This window comes from Eschrichtius robustus, chromosome 18 (genome assembly GCF_028021215.1).
Source record: "Eschrichtius robustus isolate mEscRob2 chromosome 18, mEscRob2.pri, whole genome shotgun sequence".
NCBI lineage: Eukaryota > Metazoa > Chordata > Mammalia > Artiodactyla > Eschrichtiidae > Eschrichtius > Eschrichtius robustus.
The window spans coordinates 10,082,994-10,106,072 of NC_090841.1; the positions used below are offsets into that span (position 1 = coordinate 10,082,994).

General features: G+C 40.0%; 1 protein-coding gene across 14 annotated transcripts in view; it reads left to right on the forward strand.

Moving 5' to 3' along the window:
- The window catches only part of KL (klotho), a 110,683-nt gene that overhangs the window by 17,772 nt on the left and 69,832 nt on the right, over window positions 1-23,079 (forward strand). For all 14 annotated transcript variants that reach the window (XM_068526935.1, XM_068526933.1, XM_068526934.1 and 11 more), the window contains exons 2-3: window positions 17,434-17,944; window positions 18,699-18,967. In XM_068526935.1, the coding sequence (XP_068383036.1) occupies window positions 17,434-17,944; window positions 18,699-18,967 (780 nt within the window). The remainder of the gene's footprint in view (window positions 1-17,433; window positions 17,945-18,698; window positions 18,968-23,079) is intronic.

Genomic DNA, 23,079 nt, shown 5'->3' on the forward strand with positions numbered 1-23,079 from the left:
GCAGTTCTAGACAGCATCTAGTCCAGATGGAACCAGGAGGATGGAAGATTCTAGCAGAGAATGGAGAGCTCTAAGTAAAAAAGTAGACTCAATAGAATAGAGGGTAGTGAATATGATGGAGAATCACAAAAACATTAAAACACATAGGAAATATTACACAAGTTTAATAGTGAGGTGATTATTCAAGGGAAAATAAAAAGCTGTACAAAAAAAAAAAAGGAGAAATATAGTGTCCTGTTTGGCTCTGCAGTGAACAATATTTATATGAGAACCTCGGTTAATGATTTGAATAAGAACAGACATTTGGGAGAATGCGGCAAGAAATTTGAGGGGTGTTAGAGAGCTAACTCTTCATTATGTTGAATTATTAAATGTTGGAAGAAGCATATTATTTAGAAATATGGTAGTAATTACTGGCAGAAACAGCTAGAAGTTAAGTGTAGTTGTCTGCAGGGAGCAGAAGTGGGAGTTTGAGAGGGGCTGGGGAAGATGCTTACCGTTTTTCATAAGCCTTTGATTTTAAACTACATTAATGAGTTTATTTAATTAACAATAATTTTGAAAAAGCCTGTACCACTGAATAATGCTTTAAAGTTTCTGAAATGCTTTTGTGTATTTTGGGGGGCAGATAAAATAGTTGAGAGGCTCAGATTTTAGGGATCTAAACTGCCAAGGGATCAAACTGGGATCAGAACCCAGGTTTTCCAGCAATCCTACCACTGGGCATACACCCGGAGAAAACCATAATTCAAAAAGACATATGCACCCCAATGTTCATTGCAGCACTATTTACAATAGCCAGGACATGGAAGCAACCTAAGTGTCCATCGACAGATGAATAGATAAAGAAGATGTGGTACATATATATACAAAGGAATATTACTTAGCCATAAAAAGAAACAAAATTGAGTTATTTGTAGTGAGGTGGATGGACCTAGAGACTGTCATACAGAGTGAAGTAAGTCAGAAAGAGAAAAGCAAATGTTTTTATATTAACGCATTTATGGGGAATCTAGAAAAATAGTACAGATGAACCTATTTCCAGGGCAGGAATAGACGTAGATGTAGAGAACGGACATGTGGACACAGCGGGGGAAGGGGAGGGTGGGATGAATTGGGAGATCGGGACTGACATATATACACTACTATGTATAAAACAGATAACTAATGAGAACCTGCTGTATAGTACAGGGAACTCTACTCAGTGCTCTGTGGTGACCTAAATGGGAAGGAAATCCAAAAAAGAGGGGATATATGTATACGTATAGCTGATTCACTTCGCTGTACAGCAGAAACCAACACAACATTGTAAAGCAACTCTACCCCAATTAAAAAAAAAAAAAAGAGCCCAGCTTTTCTGAACCCCTGGTTGCAGTGCTCACTGCCTTACTGCATGCTGTCTCCAGCCTACAGTTTTCATTTGGGTGTGTGCTGCTGAATGTATAGACCAAGGGTAGGTTCCCTCCTTGTCACATCGGCGCTCAGAAATGGAGGTGTCACCAGTGTCTTTAACCCTCATTAACATCTAGAGACTCACCACTGCTAATTAAAACACACACTAACCCATAGACACCTGTTCTACTTACTATCGCTGTGCAATATGCCCAAACTTACTGACTTTAAAAAAACATTTTATTTTGCTTACATGTTGTGGGTCAGAATTAGGGGAGGGCTCATCTAGGCAGTTTTCCTGTGGGCTACATGTCACTTAAGCTTCGACCGGGCTGGGCATCCAGGATGGCTCATGCATGATTGGCAGTTGGTGCTGGCTGTTGACCAGATGTCCCTGAGCCCCACCAACACAGTGGTCTCAGGTTAGTCAGACCTCTTATGTGGCAGCTGGCTTCCCCCAGCAAGCATCCCAAGAGAACTAGGAGGAAGCGGTGTTGACTTTTGATTTAGCCTTGATGTCATGGAGTGTCACTTCTGCCAGAGCAGTCACAACCCCCAGACTCAGGGAAGGGGACAAAGACCCCCACCCAGTAGGGGGGCCGGCGAGCAAGGTCACACAGCTGAGGGCCATGGGGGATGTGCCACCCTTGGAAAATACATTTCAGCACAGCATCTCATGCTTTCTAGCTCACAGTGGTCTGCTGGAAATGCCTTTTTCCATCTCCCCAGGACCTACACACCTGGTTTAGAAACTTCCTCCTCCATGAAGACTTCTGTGATTTCCCTCAACAAGAAGGAATTTTTCTTTTCTCTGAATTCCCATTGTATATTTTTAAAAAATCCTTCTTATGACACTCACTTTCAATCTCATGTCATCATCATTTTGTGTACCTGGGCTGTGATCTCTGCATATTCCCTGCATAATAACTTGCCCGTTGTGTAAATATTTGCTTGGTGAAATAATGATTCCATGATAACTCAAATAATAGTCATGAAAAAGGCGCATTTCAATTCAGAGCTCTCATTTTTTTTCTTCTACACGATTCTCATTTCTGAAAAATGAAAGAAACCGAACAATCTTTCATGAGGAGTTACAGCAGAAACCGTGTGTGGATGTTTCCTGGTGTTTATTGCTACTCTGTGAGAAATAAAGAAGATGGGGGAATGAAAACCACGTCATTCACAATTTGATTAAAAAGCTTTTCTTTTTTTCTTTTCCTTTCATGTTTAAGCCCTGCAGTTTTGAATTTTCCCTTTCGTCATAGAGGAAGACAGATCAAGCAGCTATGATTCCAGTTCCCCGTTCTGGAAACACCCTCACAGGTGTTTAATACATTTGGCCTCAACTCAACCCCCTGTCCCCTCACTCACTGCCTTTCAGCCACAGGAAGGGCTTGCTGTTGTGCCTTGGGGCCCTTTTTTCTGGTTCTTCTCTCTGCCTGGAATGTTCTCCCCACCCCACCGTACCCCCAGATCCACAGCTCCCTCACCTCCTTTAAGCCTATGCTCAGAAGCCACGTTCTCAAACGAGGCACATCCTGAACACCCCATTTAAAATGCTTCTCCCAGCACCCCAGACTTAGTGGGAGTAGAGGACCCCTTCCTGGCTCAAGAAGCACTTTCTGGGGTCCTGGAGGAGAGAGGAGTTCACCGAGTTCATAGGTACTGCAGGTGAAATGTGTGAACACGAATTTCTTGGGTTTGGTTTTTAGCTTCAGAATAGAAGACCCTAGAAGAGCAATTAAAAAACAAAACAAAAACAAACACACAGCCTCTGGCATAATAGTGGCTGTTGAAAAGGCAGTCTTGGATTCCTTATGCAACCCCCAGACAGAAGCTCATTCTTTGGATTTAGTAGTTGCTCAACACTGCAGGGCCAAGAGGCTTATGCGTGTTAATTAACACCCTTGATGAACATTTGTAAATGAATCCCACCAAAGCCCAAGCAGACCAGCTTTTTTTGTGGTAAAGAATAATCTTTTGGGATTATTTAAGATCACAAAAGGAGACTGTAAGGAAAAATTTTCCTAGACTTGGAAATGGGGCAGAAGGATTACTGACGTCCTTCTGAGCAGCCTGCCTGGGTTAATCCTGTTCTCTGATTCTGACTCTCTGTGGGTGCAGAAGGGAGTGTGTCTTTGTTAGATCTGTTGTTTACTGTGGATCAGGGTATTTTAAGTTCTATAAGGGTAGATGTTAATGGAAATGATTCTTGCCTAATAGGAGCACATACGGATTTTGTCCTATGGAGATGGAAAATGAAAAGATTAAAACTACGGCATATTCAATGAAAGGAAAATAAAGACTCCTGTGAGTGCTACCAAAAGCCATGGCATCTCCTCCCCTTGGTACCCAGGACTCTCTTATCTTGTTCCCTTATTTTCACACCACTTACCATCTTTTTAACATGCTTTTTAGTTCACGTTTGTTATGTTTGTTGTTTTTTTTTCTCTCCTCCTGCTGAGATGGAAGTTCCATGAGGGCAGAGATTTTTGTCTGACTTGTTCACTATTGGATCCCTAAGCGCCAGAACTGGGCCAAGCCTATAGTAGGTGCTCAATAAATACTTGGAGAACGAAAATAGCCCTTAACGTAGATCACTGACTTTCAAACTTTTCTGACCTTGACCCCGACAGTAAGAAAGGCATCTTATGTGTTGACTCGTACACAACAATAAGTCTCACAAAACAATACTTACCCTTACGACATGTGGTGCACTCTGAATAGAATTAGTTCTATTTTATTTCCATTTTCAAATTTTCTGTGGCTGCACATAACTCGATTTCACAGCTAGAATCTGTGGTGTGAAAAACTTTGACTTAAGACCATGTAGAAACTGCTACCACATAAGGCAAATGGGAAAAGTGGGGGAAAGAGGGGCAAGCAGATTACTTTCTATTATCGACTATTCCATAAAACATATTTCCTATTCCTGTAATCTTATCCTGTCTGACAATGTAGAAGGCCTCACACATCCACATGTCACTTTTTCTTTACGTGAAAAGTGTTCTCTCTTGTAAGGGAAATTGAGTTATTTGCAAAGCAAAGAGCTGTGAATGAGCCTGGGAACTGAGGAATGATCTTAAAGTCTCAGAGAGAGTCAGTCGGTTGGCATCTGCTGTTGATAAGTCAAAGCAGGAGAATTAGGTGAGGAGGCAGAGGTAAACATTTAGAAAGTAAAGGTGACTGTTATGGAAGAAAAACACTTTTCTCAATTTTGTTGAAATCAGAGTAGCCGTTTCATGAGGGTATTACACAATTACTTTGGTGATTATAGTGATAGATGTTTACTGAAAAGAGCCTGGTTGACTGATGAAACTTAGGATGCTTTGGCTGATCTTGGGAATACATCCTTTATCTGAGTCCTTTATCTTCTTGTCGCTTTTTCTCATCTAGCCTGATGTCTCCCTACCTGTTCCTTTCTCGACTCTCATTTTGTTGATTAGAAAAACAGATGCAAAAACCAGGAATTGGAAGCCCTCTGTGTCTCCGATAACGTTGTGATTAATGGACCAGACGGATTCTCGTCACAAGCCAGATATTTTGTTAACAACCTAGCATCAATGATTTGGAAGGATTTTCGTAACAGCATGATTTAGTATTAAATAGAATGATTTAACTGATGTTGATTAGTCCTGTACAGATAAATTAATGAGGCAAGAAACCTAATCTCTGATTTATTGATGTATTTACCAAGAGTGAGTTATGAAATAATTTTTACTTCATTTGAAGAAACTTTTTATTTAAAAACGAACGAGTAAGGCCTTTTATGTAACCTACTTTGGAAAAATCCAGACAAAATGATCATAAGTAACAAAACTCCAGAACTACACCGTGATTTTTTTAAAAATCTACCTTGATCTGTATCTTGCCTAGTTGTAAAAGTATTCCTTTGAGTGAGTTCTTATAGAATCTCAAATTTGGTTATATGTGTATTAGGAATTCTGTATTTGCAAATGACCAACCCCAACTAAAAATAGGTTAAAGAGGAAAAGGGACTTTATTAGAAGGACACTGGAGTGGGTCACAGAATTGGGGAAGAGCTACAATGACTTTGGGAACAGGACTTGGAAATCACCATTCCCTTTGAGGAGGGCAATCTTTCTCTCTCACTACACACATGCGCATGTGAGAGCACTTTCCAGTAATCATCACCTTTGTCCAGGACCTTAATCATACCTACATTTTGGCAGTAGTGTTCCAACTTTCAGCATCCAGCTGTTCATATTTTAATCCATTCTGCAAGAGATGATTTTGATTGTATGATTCTGATCCTCATTGTCTCAGAAGTTTACGCTCACCTGTTATGATCTATTCTATAAAATCCAAATAATTTTGCATTCAGAATTTTTCGTATTCTGGTCCCACACTTTCTATTGTAAACTTATATGCCAAAAGCCACAAAGTATTAAACGCTTTCTCTAATTAGGCTAGTATCATTATTTTCACAACACTGAATACATTCTTATGTCTGTGCCTTTAAGCATAATTTCCATGCTTAGATACTCCATTGCCCTCCCCAAGCACCAGCCGCATTCCACTATGAGGATATTTTAAATGCTCGTTGCCCCTACACCACTTACCCCAAATGTGGCCCAGGCTAGAAAAGAGATCCTAATTGTTTGGCTTAATACATGGATCTTAAAGTTTTGGGGTGAATTCCAGATGATCTGATGAACTACAACTTGGTCAAAAACATTTTGATGGAGAATAATGTAATGAACTGGATCATTTGGTCAAAAATAAATCTCAGTTACTAGACTTTCTGTATTAATAATTTTGTTTTTCTATGAATCTTTTAAGCATTCCTAACTTTTTTTCCCCCAGAAATTATGAGGCTAAAATGTAAGAAACTGTTCTTCCATGTTTGTGAAATTTTGGAGCAACTGAAATGTGTGACAATAGGAGATTAGTAAGTCAGTAAGTAATTGTTGGATGGTGTGAGATAGAATTAGTTGGAACAATCCATGTCATCCATCTTTGTGCAAAACATGAAAACATAGCTAAACAACCGGGACAGACATCATCAGTTTAGAAAATAACATAGTAAATAATTTGAAGCAGAAAATTCCCCAAACTTGAAAATTTCAGTTACTTTTATTATTTATTTTATTTTTCTTATTAGAAAAGCAATGCATGCATGCTTATTACATAAAAGTTAGAAAATCAGAGAAGCAGAACAACATTAAAAAATGGCCATAGTCCCACTCAATAGAGATTATAACAATTATCCTCTTGATGCAAATTCTTCAAAATCCTGTCCTATGTATATTTATTTTATAGATGTACATATGATTCCATAAATTAGGTAATACTGCTTATGATTTGTCTGTAGCTAACTATAATTTATTAAAGTGATTGATTTGTAGCCAACAATTAATTTGTTCTATTTAACCTCTAATTCGTGAGTTATTTCAACTAATCCCTATTGTTGGCCTTTTAGATTTGTTTCAAGTAATCTGAGAACTATGACTGGCACGTAGTAGCTACTCAATAAATGTTTGACTAAAAGAATAAGTAAATGAATAATTTCATGTTGTTGGATGGTTAGATTGTTTCAAGTCAACTCTGTTGTTGATGGAGAGTGTACAGTCTTGATGAAGAGCTGCCAATTTATGAAGAAGCATGACATCTACCCCAACTGTACTTGTGCAGAGGGCAATGGGAAAGGGATGTCTACTGTGTCTGGGGAGCCAAACAAGCCTTCACAGGGGAGATGAGAATGGAGGTGAATTTGGAAGGAGAGAGAATTTTTCAGAGAATAACTGGGGAAAATAGCAGTAAGAGGAAGCAGGATTAATTACGGACTGCTTCTTGGAAGAGGCAAGTCTAAACAGAAGGCAGGGAGGGATAGAGATGATAGAGGAAAAGTAGAATGTCATTACAGGGTTGATAGGTTGCCATCCAAGGTAGGTACAGGCTTGGGTGAGGGGTAACAAGAAATTGACCTGACAGTAGCAAAAGAGCAGGGTTGGGGAACGATGAGATATATATTGATAGGAAATTGTTAATTTGTGGGAGGCTGTAAGGCTTGGTGATCGAGCTAGAAATTCTACTTATTTAATTGGCCAAGAAGTACAAAAGAAAGTCAAGCAAGCCCAGCTACTGCCTAAGTCCATGATTTTTCTGACCGGGTGTCAGCGAGGGTGGACATAAGGCCCTGGGCATAGGTTGGGGCCTGGGTGATAGATAGAGGCAGGTCCCAGGCAACTTTTGAGGAACTGCACACAGAGATTACTGGTTATTTTTGTGGATAAAATCATAGGGGCCTATTTTTTGGAAATTATTTATGTGCTCTATTAGGTGGTTGTTTTGGGGGAGGATGCTTGAAATTCTTTCTGAAGGAACTTTAGTTTACAATCCATGGGGCTGTGCTGATAGAAATAAGAGGAATAATTCGGCCTACAGTCATGAACTTTAGGCTAGTTGTGTACTTGTGTAACAGCCCAGGGTAGCAGTGACTTTTAAGAAAGTCCCTAGATGTGTAATCATGTTACTATTCTTGAACTTGTGGTAAGAGGATGCCAAAGGGGAAAAAAAATTTCCAGTGCTCTCTGAAATTTATCTAGTCCTTCGACCTTTCTCAGAAGATTGCACCTTTATTTTAGAACTAAAACAACATCTTGAGGGCTCTTTTTGGGTAGGGAGTAGACACGAATTAGCCGTTGGAATGATTTTCTGTTTATGGGCTGCATTTCAGTTCTTTTACCATTGGTCTCAGTCCATTTAATTAAGATTATTTGTAGGATTAAATTAATCCTTTAAGAATTATTCCATTTCAATTTTTTAAAAAATCTAAAGAATGATTAAAAAAAAAAGTGACCCATTCAATATCACCTCTGAAATACATTTGAATGCTTAATACCGTCCATGTCTTTTCCAACTTCAGACTCAGTTACCTAGCTTCCAACCAGGCATCTTCATTGGGATGTCAAACCCATGACCTAAACAGAACTTGATCGCTTCCCTTCCCCAGTCCCTTATTTTTTGCTTTCTCTGTTGTCCTTGATTCTTCCCCTCACAAGTCATATGTAACATCCAGTTCACCAGCAAGTTCTATTGATTCCACCTTCAGTGATAGCCTAAATCTGGCCCCTTCTCACTATCTCCTTTGGTCCAAACCAACCTCATCTTTTGCCTGGACCATTGCAACAGCTCCCTAACTGGTCTTCTTGCTGCCATCTTGCCCTCCTAGAGTCTGTTCACCACACGACAGCCAGTCATCTTTTAAAAATCATAAATCAAATGACATTACCACCACACTTGAATAATAAACACAAATGGCCAGTCACAATTCTAAGTGCTTTCCATATATTGACTTATTCAATCGTCATAAAGATGTGAACATAAGGTGCTATTGTTCTCCCTATTTTCCAGATGAGGAAACAGAGACACAGAGAGTTAGATTATGTGTCCAAAGTCACACAGCTAATAAGAGTACAGATTTAGAACAGTCTGAGTGACTGTTGTGGTTTTAGTTTGTACTTCCCTGTTGATATTGGTGTTGAGCACCTTTCCATGTGCTTATCGAGCATTGGTGTGGATGCTCTAGTGAAATGTCTGTTCAAATTTTTTGTTCATGGTGGGGAGGGGGGTGGTTTCTTTTTTATTATTGATTGGTAGGAATAGTGTATTTACTTGGATATAACTCTTTTGTCATATACATATTTTTAATATTTCCCCTCAGTGTTTTGTCTTTTCTTTTTGTTAACTTTTGATGAGCAGATTTCAATCTTGATGATGTCCAATTTATCATTTTTTTTCTTTTATGATTAATACTTCTGTGTTCTAAGAAATCTTTTCCTACTCCAAAATCAAGAGGCTGTGTTTTGTTCCACAAGCTTTATAGTTTTAGCTTTTACATTTGGATCTATGAATTATCTCATATGAATTTTTATGCACAGTGTAAGGTTGAGTTCATTTTTCTCCATATATTTTCACAATTGTTGCAGGAGAATTTGTTGAAAAGTCTTTCCGTTTGCCATATAAGTGCCTTGGTACATTTGTTGGAAATCAACTGACCATGGGCTTTAAAAAGTCTCTATTCTTCTCCTTTGATCTATTTGTCTATCCTTATGCCAATATCACACTGTATTGACTATTATGCTTCAACTTTGTTCTTCCTTTTGCAGAGTATTTTAACTGTTCTAGGTGCTTTGAATTATCATATACATTTTAGAATCAACTTATTAATTTCCACAAAAATTGTGTTGGGATTTTGGATGGGATGGTGTTGAACCTAGAGATCAACTCGGGGAGAATGGATAACTTAACAAGGTTGAGTCTTACAATCCATAAAAATGGTATCTCTCTCACATATACATTATTGATACTATGTATAAAATAGACAACTGATGGGAATATACTGAACATAGCACAGGGAACTCTACCTAATGCACTGTGGTAACTTAAATGAGAGGGAAGTCTAAAAGGGAGGGGATATCTGTATGTGTCTGGCTGGTTCATTTTGTTGTGCAGTGGAGGCTAAAACAACATTGTAAAGCAACCATACTCCAATAAAAATTAATAAAAAATGGTATTTCTTTCCAATTATTTAGGTCTTCTTTAATTTCTTTTAGTACTGTTTTGTGTAGTAGATTTGCACATCTTTTGTGAAATTATTCCTAAGTATTTTATGGTTTCAGTGCTATTGGAAGTGGCATTGTATTTAAAATTTATTTTCCAAATGCTTGTTGCTCATATATTAAAATACAATTGAGTTTTGTATCTTGACAGTGTGTTCTGGTAACTTGCTAAATTCACTTATTAGTTCTAATTAGGTTTTTTTTTTTAAGATTCCTTAGGGTTTCTATATAGTTAATCGTGTTTTATATGAATGAGTTATTTTCTCTTCTTTCTGATCAACATGACTTCATTTCTTTGATTTGCCTTACTACACTGGCTAGGACCTCCAGTACAGTGTAAATAAAAGTTGTGAGAGTGGTTAAGTTTATTTCTAAGTATTTTATTCTTTTTGTATCTATTATAAATGGAATTATTTTCTAAATTTCCTCTTTGGATTATTCATTGATATTGTATAGAAATACAACTGATTTTTGAATGTTGATATCATTTCCTGCAATTTGCTGAATTCACTTATTAGCTCTAATAATTTTTTGTGTGTGTGAATTCTTTAGCACAAAAGAATTATGTAGAATCACGTCATTGGTGAATAGAGATAGTTTTACTTCTTTCCGACTTCTTTCCTTTTTTTTCCCCCTTGCCTAGTTACTCTGATTAGAACTTGCAATGCACTGTTTCTGTCTTGATCCTGATCTTAGGAAAGTCTTTCACCAATTGAGTATGATGCTAACTGTGGGTTTTTCAGAAATGCCCCATCACATCACAATAGTTCCCTTTTATTCCTGTTTTTTTAGTGTTTTTGTCATGAAATACGTTTGGATTTTGTCAAATGCCTTTTCTGCATTCACTGAGATGATCATATGGGGTTTCCCCTTCTTCATTCCATTAATGTGATGTATTGCATTGATTGATTTTCATATGTTGAACCATCCTTGCATTCCTGGGATAAATCCTACTTGATCATGGTATATACTCCTTTTAGTATGCTGCTGGAATTGTTTTGTCAGTATTTTGTTGAGTTTTTTTGTATCTATATCCATAAGGTCTATTGGTCTGTAGCTTTTTTTTTTTTTCTTGTGATGTCCTTATCTGGCTTTGGTATTATGGTAATGCAATGCTGGCTTCATAGAGTGAGTTAGGAAGTATTCCTTTCTCTTCTGTCTTTTGAAGAACTTGAGAAGGTTTGGTGTTAATTTTTCTTTAAATGTTTGGCACAATTTATCATTGCAGCCACTGGCCCTGGGTTTTTCTTAGTTGAGCAGTTTTTGATTACTGATTCAATCTCTTATTTATACATCTGTTCAGATTTTTTATTTTTTCTTGAACCACTTTTTGGGAATTTGTGTGTTTCTAGGAATTTGTCCATTACATCTAGGTTATGTAATTTGTTGGCATATACTTTTTCATAGTATTTGCTTATAATTCTTTTATTATAGAAATAGAAAAGATCAATAGTAATATCCCCACTTTCATTTCTGATTTTAGTAATTTGAGTCTTCTCTGTTTGTTTCTTAGTCAGTCTAGCTAAAGGTTTGTCAATTTTGTTGATCTTTTCAAAGGATAAACTTTAGATTTTGATGATTCTATTATTTTTCTATTCTCTATTTTGTTTATGTCTACTCTAATCTTTATTAATTCCTGTATCCTGCTAAGTGTGGGTTTAGTTTGCTCTTCTTTTTCTGTTACCTTAAGGAGAAAAGTTAGGTTATTGATTTGAGAACTTCCTTCTTTAATATAGTCATTTACAGCTATAAAATTTCCTCTGAACACTGCTTTTACTGCACCCCATAAGTTTTGGTATATTGTGTTTTTGTTTTTATTCATCTTTTAGTATTTTCTAATACTAAAATTAGAAATTGGTGACTTCCAAAATTGGTGATACTAGCTCATTGGTAGAAAGAAATATGAGATCCATTTTTTTCTAGATTTTTTCAGACCCTAGATTTCAAAATACATATTGAGGCTGGGAAGGAAGTAAGGAGGATATCACATACCAGAAGGAAGTGAGGAGAATGTCTTATGCCCCAGATTGGATTTTTAGTGCATCTTGAAACAATACAGTATTATTCTCAGAGGCCTACCATGCCAAATTCCTTCTAATTTATTTTTTTGATGGTATGGGCTGTAAGTTCTCTGTCTCTCAGGGTATCAGAAATAAAGTACAATCAGGGTATCTTATGAGAGAGTTTGTCTGCTCTGGCTCAGAAACATGTTTGCTTCTGTCCCAGACTCTTTGATCTGATTCTTACTGCCAGTCTTCATTCCTCCGTATCTGTTTATTGAATACTTACTCTGCACCAGACATTTTGCTAGAATCTGAGAATAGAGAGATAAGAGACCTAGCCAATGCCTTCAGAAGACCTACAATCTAGACACTTAAATTCAATATAATATGGTTCAGGTCTTTGATAGAGGCCAGCTGTGGAGACACATGGAATGGACATTTAAGGGTGGGGAGAGGGAAGATGTCAGGGAAGACTTCCTGGAGATGGTGATGTCTGGGCTGAGTTTTGAAGGGGGGTGAGGCTGGAGGGACTGGGAGTAGGTAAAACATGAGAGACCTGCACCTATTAAAGCAGGGAAGCCTAGGGGATTTCAGAATTTCACATAGGATTCAGTGTGCCTAGGATTTGGGATTTGAGGCAGAGCCCGTAGGGCAGGTTAGAGAACAATGAGGCAGGGGTTAATTAAATCAAGGCTTTCAACTAACCATCCTGAACAGTTCAAGCAGGGCCTGCCTTGGGTTATTTCCTTTTTTGATTTTAAGGGTTTTTTCTTCCCTCTAAAGCAATACATGTGTATGGTAGGAAATGAAAAAAATATATAGATAAGCACAATGAGGACAATTATACCACCCACAAAACCTTCCAGTTATAAATCCTTCCAGATCTTAATGTACATATTTTTGTTTAATAAAAATGCTATTAAATTCTGCTTATTGCTTTGTAACCTGCTTTTTTGTTCAGTTAGTATTTTAGAAACATTTTTCACATGTTAATAGACATTCTTCTATATTATTTATAGTGTTTGAATAGTAGTATATCTTTAGTCATACCATAATGTATTAAAACATGCATATATGGGTGTAAATGTATTTGAATAGTGGACATTTCAGTTGTTTTCAATATTTTGCTATTAGAAATAGTATTTAGATGACCATTCTTGCTTATACCCTTAATTGTTTCCCAGAGTCCTTGTCAATAGCTTTTAAAATTCTCAGTCTTAAGATAACAACCTTACAAGATTAACATACTTGGAATAATTAGAAGGCAATGCAAAACCGTACATAACCATCTCCCTATTAATCATCCTAAGTGGTTGCAACATCCTAAATGGTGACTTTTGTAAACCTAGCATCATAGTATTTGATTACTCACATCTACCATCAGAAAATGGAATGAACTCATGAGGAGGTGATGAAGCGGAGTTCAGTTCAGTGTAACAGACAATGGGGCCTTCGTGTTCCAGGGAGGGCCTGAGGGACTCCTCAAGGAGCATAGCTGGGAGGGAGGCGTCATCACCTGCAGTAAGTGATGTCAGAGAAGTAAGTGATATAAGGGCTCAGTGTGGCAGGTCGGGGTGGGAGTGGGGCAGGGAACTTCCTGGAGAAGATGCCACACGTGGGATGACCACCAATTAGACTTCCATGGAGAGCAGTCAAACAGCAGATCCAGTGAGGCGTTTTGAAGTGGGGTGTGTGGTTAAGCCAGGTGATATCTAAGATGCTTTCCATGTGCGTCAAAGTCCTCCAGAGAAACAGAACCGACAGGATATACAGAGTTATACGGAAAGAGATTTACTAGGAGGGATTGGCTCATGCGGTTATGGAGACTGAGAAGTCCCACAATCTGTTGTGTGCAAGCTGGAGGTTCAGGAAACCCAGTGGCGTAGTTCAAGTACAAACCTGAAGGCCCGCGGACCAGGGGAGGCAATGGTGAAAGTCCTGGTCTGAGTCCAAAGGTCTGAGAACCAGGAGTGCCAACATCCAAAGGCAGGAGAAGATGGATGTCCCAGCTCGGTCAGAGAGCAAGTTCACGCTTCCTTCCCTTTAGGCCCTCATTGGATTGGATGATGCCCACCGCCGTATTGGAGAGAGCAATCTTTTTTACTCAGTTGACTAATTCAAACGCTAATCTCTTCCAGAAAAACCCTTAGCGTTTGTTAAGTGGAGCACAGTGTGCCCGAGGTGAGCCTTGGTTTAATAATTGATCAAAGAGAAATTAAGGGGACTTCCCTGGTGACGCAGTGGTTAAGAATCCACCTGCCATTGCAGGGGACATGGGTTCGATCCCTGGCTGGGAAGATCCCACAAGCCACGGAGCAACTAAGCCCCTGCACCACAACTACTGAGCCTGCGCTTTAGAGCCCGCGAGCCACAGCTGCTGAGCCCACGTGCCACAACTACTGAAGCCTGCACATGTACAGCCCATGCTCTGCAACAAGAGAAGCCACCGCAATGAGAAGCCCGTGTGCCACAACGAAGAGTAGCCCCAACTCGCCGCAGCTAGAGAAAAGCCTGTGCGCAGCAACAAAGACCCAACGCAGCCAAAAATTAAAATTAAAATTAAAAAAATTAAAAAAGAGAAATTGAAGCAGAGAAGTCTGTCACTCACAGGTCCTGGAGGAAGTACGTAGCGTGCCTTAAGGGACCACATGGGGTGGTTAAGGGAGAGCACAGAGAGAGGGAGAGAGACAGAACCCCAGACTCATGCCTTTAATAGGGTCCATGTGTGAGTGCTTTGGGGTTCCTGGGCCGGATTGGTCAATTCAAGCCAAAAGAGGGGTTTTGGTAAGCCCCACAGGGGTCTTATGTAAGGGGTGCATAAGGCATATAGATTCTGGGAGGCAGGGGAGACCTGTTGATCACACGGGCTATTGGGGAAGTCATCTCAGGAACTTACATTTGTTTGTGATTGTGGGCTGCTATCTAGGCAGGGCATGGGCTTGCATGAGGGTCTAGTGTCAGTTTAAGTTCCCTGTAGGACACATAGTTAAACAAAATGGATGCCGAGGCAGAACACCATGAAGTAGCTTAGTTAAACTCTTGACAAATGCTTTACCAGCCATGTGGGGGGTCCCTCAGTCCAGTCAGTCGACACATAAAACTAATCATCACACTTTCCAGTGCTACAAATTTATACTGTACTTCTCTAAAATAATTGACCACTTGAAAAACACTTTCACTTATATCATATTTAATCCTTGCAATGTCCCTGAAGGAGAATAGATGCTATTCCCATTTGTTCAAAGAAGTACCTGAGGCTCACACTGGTAACAGAGGATTTGGAATCCAAACTTGAGATTCTTCTAATCCAAACTCCAGGTCGTATCACTATATCACATCGACACTACGGCTGAATTCCTTAGCAGGTGGCGTTTCCTTTACCTGCTGTGTTTTTCTTTTTGTTCTGTTGAGCCTTCAGGGAGAGAAGGAATAAGCATTCATGGAGACCCTACCATGTAGAAACTCTGTTAGGTGTTTTGTGTAAAGTGTCTCATTTAATCCTCATTACAGCCCTGTGAGAGACAGGAAAGTTAGTTTTACCTGCCCTGGTTAAGTTATGTGGTCAAAGGCACACACAAAAAAGTGATGGAGCAGGAATTTTATCTGATATCAAACACCACGTGTGCACTTCCCTATAGCCAAGGTCATTCGTTTCCTTGCCAGACCTCCTCTGAGCCATGCCAAAGTACTCAAGTTTAGAAGAGTGGCCTGTGATTGTAGACAGTTCTACTGTATGGCTCTGACTTCAGCTACCTGCAAAACTGACCCATATCAGGAAGTTCTTGGTTGCTCCCACTTCTCCCTGGCCTCCTGACTCCCCCATCTTAGTGCTTGTCCTGTAGAGGTATGTCTGTTAGGGTTAGGTCATGACTATCCGCAGGCTTCAAATCAGCCAAATTAGGAAAGTCCTCTAGTCTAAACTCGTGAGTACTACAGCCTGGATTTCCCCTTTTCTTTTCTGTTTAACTGTTAACTGGTGAGATTGCTTGTCAATGGGGGAAGGGAGAGATAGGGTGGTGAAGGTGAGGAAGATAGAGAAGGGTGGGGCACATCACAAATCCAGCAGCATAGCACAATCAAGCCCCAGTTTCTTGAATCACATGGGCAAAGGCCACTATTCTTATGATCAATATTTTATTCTCCATTTCCTTCCTAGCATGTAGATAGCTGCTTTAGGTCATGAAAAAAACACATTCCGTGAAATGAAACATAGTAGATGTTTACTAAGAAACTAAAAATGAAAGACATGCACTATTTGATTCCATTGAAATATTTGGCTGAACTCGTAAGAATGGTGATGAGGCCACTCTTGGACACCTGCACTGAAATGAACCAAGAGCAGAATATTAAGGAACAAGGAAGAGGATGTTTGGCATAGGAGTGCAAGAGCTTCTTCAGGCCCAGGGAGTGGAATGAAAACTGGCACGATCATTGGGAGAATGTGAGTCAAACAGAGAATTAGAATGGAATTTTCCAAGAGAATATATTAGGAGAGCAAAAGGCTGATAAAACAGCTTTTGCATTTGGAGAAAAACGGGGAGTAAATCAGGAATTCAAAAGTAAAGAAAAACCTAATTCAAGTAAGGGAGGAAAAAAGAAACACTATTCTTTGTAAATAGAGAGGAGACAAATGAAAATAAGATATCAGAGGTCAGCAAGATTTTATGGGAGTCTGAAGTTGATTTAATGGAAGCAAAGCCCATATCATTGCTGTAGGAAACCCCCAGCTGAGCTGCTGACTCACTGTGGACATCTGATCTCTTCAGAGCTGCATTTAGGTGTTTTTGCTCTTGACTTGTATCTTGTACCCTGCGGGGGTCGGCAGGAAGCCAGCCGTGTCCCGGAGTACTGGATGGTGGGCCAAGATTAGATATCGGAGTTGGTTCTTTATTGCGCTGATTCTTCTTAGAGAAGAACAAAGATTGTGAGAACATGTGTTAGAATTTTTGTTATGAGACATGAATACAAAATATTAAATTGACTCCAACAATTTAAGTCAACTTGAAAACTCCCGGTCTCTTAGGATAAAAAAATATAATCCTATTTAGAAATTCCTGGTGTAATCACAGATGCGGGATTGGCTCTTTTCACGAAGGCTATTAATTAAAAAGTACATAATCCAAAGTCATTTAAGTATTAAGATATTATAACAAATTCTTATTTCATTAACTTTTCAAAGTATGAATAATAAGTACATATTCAACACAAGAAATTCACATTTTTCCACTGGCTGCTGAAAAACAGTGGAAATGATTCCAGTTATGGTTGCAGCTCACTGTGGGCTGACTTACCTCTGGAATTATTTATTGGTTCCAGGTGACTTTTACCTTGTGGGGTTAGTCATTAGGTTAGACTTGATGAGAAACAGATACAACTAGAAATGGGGATTCAAATACATGTTGTATTTCTGCTCACAATCAGAGATAAATTCACCGTGGTTTTTCTCTTTATAGGCTCATGCCAAAATCTGGCATCTCTACAATACTTCTTTCCGCCCCACTCAGGGAGGCCAGGTGTCCATTGCCCTGAGCTCCCACTGGATCAGTCCTCGAAGAATGACTGAACATAGCATCAAAGAATGTCAGAAATCTCTTGACTTTGTCCTAGGCTGGTTTGCCAAACCCATATTTATTGATGGGGACTATCCTGAGAGCATGAAGAATAACCTTTCATCTCTTCTGCCTGATTTTACTGAATCTGAGAAAAAGTTCATCAAGGGAACAGCCGACTTTTTTGCTCTTTCCTTTGGACCAACCTTGAGTTTTCAACTGTTGGACCCTCAGATGAAGTTCCGTCAGTTGGAATCTCCCAGCCTGAGGCAACTCCTTTCCTGGATTGACCTTGAGTATAACCACCCTCAAATATTTATTGTGGAAAATGGCTGGTTTGTTTCAGGGACCACCAAGAGAGATGATGCCAAATATATGTATTACCTCAAAAAATTCATAATGGAAACCTTAAAAGGTAGGATTGTGGATAAAATCCTAATTTCCTTCCAGAATCCACTGGAAAAACAATCTTTAAGATGATCTTAATAAACTGTGAATTTATAGTTTTTAATCAGAATGTAGAAATTCATTTTGGCAATAGTAGGAATGCATTTATGTAACACCTTTCTCATTTGGGACCTTGAGGAACTTGAATTAATTTTTTAAACTCGTTTCGTAAATGAGAAACTGGGTTATAATGTTTAAAATTACTAGACTTTCAGAGTTAGTACTCTAGATTTTTTAGATTATATTAAAGATTAAGTAAATCCCAAGATATCTAGATCCCTGTACACATTTTTCGGTTCAGATTGCTTGTACTGAATAAAACACTTTGTATTAAAAAAAAAAAAAGGAATATCAATATTTTCTGAAGAAAAGAGTAAGTAGTCCATGCCTTTGAAGACTTAATTCATTTACTGCATCAGGCACAAAGATAGGTGCTTAGGATAGAAAGTAGAACAAGATATCTTGGCCCAAAGAGCACCCACTAGAAATAAGGGAACTTCAGATAAAAACATACTGGAGATAAGCCTATTTGTGAAGACATTTACTAATATTTGTAGAGTTATCTAGGTTCTCTTAGAGACTTTCATCAGTGAGAAGGGTCATCAGTTTACCAAACAATAAGCATTATACTTACTGAAGTAGTAAAACCCTCAAATGCTCTTGAATCATGAGACGAGTGCCCATCACAGGGTCACGTTGCTCTTGTCCTCTTTCCTTTGCAGCCATCAGGCTGGACGGGGTGGATGTCATCGGGTACACAGCGTGGTCCCTCATGGATGGCTTCGAGTGGCACAGAGGCTACAGCATCAGACGTGGACTCTTCTACGTCGACTTTCTAAGCCAGGATAAGAAGTTGTTGCCGAAGTCTTCAGCCTTGTTCTACCAGAAGCTGATAGAGAAAAATGGCTTCCCTCCTTTACCTGAAAATCAACCCCTAGAAGGGACATTTCCCTGTGACTTTGCTTGGGGAATTGTTGACAACTACATTCAAGTAAGTCAGCTGACAAAACCAATCCGCAGTCTCACCAAGCCCTATCACTAGTAAGTAGTACTTCCTTATTAGGTTGTCATGGCACATTGTCCATTCCTCAGGCCAAACATGGTTCCTTAGTGAGCACATTAAAGGCACCATTTGGAACGCTGCACTCTTCTCTCCAAAAATCTTTCTAGCTTCATCTTTCACTTTAAATCAGCTCCAAGGGGAACAGATTAAAAATATATCCATCTTTAAGATCTGATAGGATAGTGAAAGATAAAACACTCTCTTTTAATACCATGGTTTTCCACCCCTTTTAAAGTAGTTGTTGAGTTCTTCCATAAACAAGATATAAAACAGAACTCCACATTATCTGAGATCTCGGTGGAGCTGCTGAGATTGAAGCAGGAGCATTAGGCAGAGCCCTCCTGAGCCATAACTGTGGAAACCCCAAGCTTGTGGAAATACCTCCAGAAAGAAAAACCCTTGCTCAGTGATTCACTGATCGGAATGCCATTTCGAGCAACAGTTTTTGAATTGCAGTGGTAAGGAAGTTCTTCAAAATGGTCAACCAAGATTTATTGAGCATCTGCTATGTAGTTAGCCCTCAATATTATTTTTAATTTTTCCAACTTTAAAAGAATCTGTTTTCTAGAGTTTGAATACTTTAGTGAGCACTTATTGGATGCTTAGTGTGTACAAAGCCCTGTGTTAATTGCTGGGGGGAGGGGGCTCGGTTGAGGGGAGTACACACTAAGATGAGTAAGATACGACCCCTACTTTCAAAGGAGTCTACTGAAGAAAAATGATGGGTCGCAAATAGTTTGACAGTGTGAACAGAGCATGGTGGTAAGTGAGCAGGGTGGGGAGGGAGTGGAGGTGTTGCTGAACAGAGTCCGTGTGTGAAAATAGAGACCAAGACGGAGACAAAGTTTAGTATCCACAGACAAGCAAAGGGTTTAGCATGTTGGGTGCTTCTGGCCAATTCACTGGTTCTGCTGGGGAGGAAAAATAACTTTCCCTCTACCCTTCTGAGTTCTTAACTGAGACCCCTGTAATAAGAGATAGATTAACATGAGAAGAACAAACAGAAGTTTATTAGTATGTTTACCTCGTGTGTACATGGGAGATGCTCTGAGGAAGATGAGTAACTCCCCAAGGTGGCTTAGAGCTCAGGCTTAAATACCATCTTAATAGGAAAAGGGGGAAAGTACATGATTTTTAGGAAAGATGAATGGGCCCTTAAAAGAATAGATGGGCGCTATGATAGTTTGTGACAAAGTTTGCCTGCATGTGATGTTGGCTTTGAATATCCTCTCCTGTGATAAATCTTCCCTGCTTGGTGAAACTCCCACAAAGGGATTTATGACAATCCTTTTGAGTTCCTTTTGGAGGATCTGTCTCTAGGCAGATAAGAGGAGTTCAGAGAAAGCCTTTCCCTTGCATTTGCTATTTTTCAAGTACCTGCAGCTCAAAATTATCAATATACTGACGGGGCATTTTTGGGGTGGCATGCCCTGAACACCTACAGTCATATTTTGGGGCAGCATATTCTGTTACCTTTCAGTTCGAAAGAGGTATTTGGAAGAATGCTTGGATCTGAGGGAAGGCCTTCTAGTTGAAACGGGTTGCTGTTGTTTTGGTAAATATCAAATTGAAATCTTTGATATATGGGGGAATAAATCAACACCTGGTGGCGCAGTGGTTAAGACTCCATGCTCCCAATGCAGGGGGCCCAGGTTCCATCCCTGGTCACGGAACTAGATCCCACATGCATGCCGCAACTAAGAGTTCGCCTGCCACAACTGTGGAGCCGGCGAGCCGCAACTAAGGAGCCCACCTGCCACCGTGCAACCAAATAAATAAATAATTAAGAAAAAATTTTTTTAAACCAACACCATCCTTAATACTTCTTTTGCCGAGTTGTATTATTCTTACATCTTATTCAGACCTCCAGTTAGTTTTAGGGACAGTCTCGACTTCAGTCCCTTCCTTACATTTAAAAGGCATCCAGTGAGGACACAGGGAGGGGGAAGAGTAAGCTGGGACGAAGTGAGAGAGTGGCATGGACATATATACACTGCCAAATGTAAAATAGATAGCTAGTGGGAAGCAGCCACATAGCACAGGGAAATCAGCTTGGTGCTTTGTGACCACCTAGAGGGGTGGGATAGGGAGGGTGGGAGGGAGACGCAAGAGGGAAGGGATATGGGGATATATGTGTATGTATAGCTGATTCACTTTGTGATATAGCAGAAACTAACACACCATTGGAAAGCAGTTATACTCCAATAAAGATGTTAAAAAAAAAAAAAAGGCATCCAAGGAACGCTGTGTTTGCAAGGATATCTGAGCCCAGTAGCTTGTCTTCCTGGCTCCGGGTTTTCCTCCATCTCCCCTTCTCCCTCAGCCTACTGCTATTTGGAACCTCCCCATCCTAATTTCTCCTGCAGTGGGATCCACAGTGGGGGTTCAAGTAGGATCTGAAGTGGCAGAAGTGGTGCTAGTGATGGAGGAGGGAAGGAGGAGGGAAGGAAAGGGGGAAGGCCACTCCCTAGTGCATCCTGGTTGGTCCCTGGTCCTTTCTCTACCTCTTGACCGTCTTCTGAGCCCTGCTTCTTGCTGGGCCCTGGGACCCTAGTCACTGAGGGCTCGTGCTCTGTCCCATCTCTGACAGCAGCCCAGCCAGGGCGGGTAATTCCCAGCTTTGTCTTTTGAGAAGAGAAGGCTCCGCCAGTGTTTCTGTGCAGATGGTATGAACTCAGGGAGCAGTGGGGACATTTGTGGGGAGCCCTTTCACTCCTGCTTTGTTCCCATCCAGGGACTGTGTCTGCCTTGGGAACTGGTCAGTGGTGAGAACGTTTTAAGAGTACGTGTTACTTCTTCCAGAGAGAACTCTGATCAGAGGCGACTAGTACGGCAGGCAGCGAAGAGGAAGGGAGATAGGGAGAGAATTCCTTTTTCTGCTCCCTAGAGGCAGTTGTTTAGACTTTGATCTAATGCCAGCCACTCATCAGCCCTGGAGCTTTGCCCTCAGGCTGCACAGCTCAGGGCCCCTGCTACCTTCACCTAGCCGAGCTGCCTGGCCCGCTCCCTGCTGACCCAGCCAGACACAGACCCTCTGCAGACCGCAGCTCCTCTAGAAGCTCTCTAGTGGGAAAAGGCTGCAACTGCTCTTTTATTCTTTCTGCTTTTCACCTGGAGCATTGTACTACTGTGGCGGCTCTCTTCCCAAGCTAACTTCCTAACTGACAAAGTAAAAACAAGTTTTTTGTTAGGGCAGTTCTGATGAGTGTATGGGTAAGTTTTAATTTACAAGCAGGTCTCATACTTTTAATGCATTAAAAGTGAATTTTTTAAAAATTTTATTTTACTTTATTTTTGTTGTTGTTCAATCGATATTTATTAAGTACCTACCACTATGCTCAGACCAGGGAATAGTGAGACAAATACACTTAGGTGCCTACCTCCGTTCAAATACACAGGCTGGTGAGAAAAACAGCAAGACCCATCATGGTGTCTTTAGCTGGCAATACTTTTTTTTTTTTTTTAAACATCTTTACTGGAGTATAATTTCTTTACAATGGTGTGTTAGTTTCTGCTTTATAACGAAGTGAATCAGCTATACATATACACATATCCCCATATCTCCTCCCTCTTGCGTCTCCCTCCCACCCTCCCTATCCCACCCCTCTAGGTGGTCACAAAGCACGAGCTGATCTCCCTGTGCTATGTGGCTGCTTCCCACTAGCTATCTGTTTTACATTTGGTAGTGTATATATGTCCATGCCACTCTCTCACTTCGTCCCAGCTTACCCTTCCCCCTCCCCATGTCCTCAAGTACATTCTCTACATATAAGTGAATTTCAAACCATTGAAATTTATCTTTTCACTCCTGGCTAGTATTTCAAACTCCCAGTATGAATGAGGCATGCATTTCACCTGAAAAGCTTTAAAAATAACATCTCATTAACACCACCTGTCTGAAGTCTGATCTTAGGCTTGTTCACATAGATTGTCATTGTCCTTGGGCCTAATTTCCCAGCCAAGAGGTTTGTTTTCCCATAACCACTAATGCTCATAGCTCATAAATACAAAACCTGCTATGTACTGGGGACGTAGAGCTT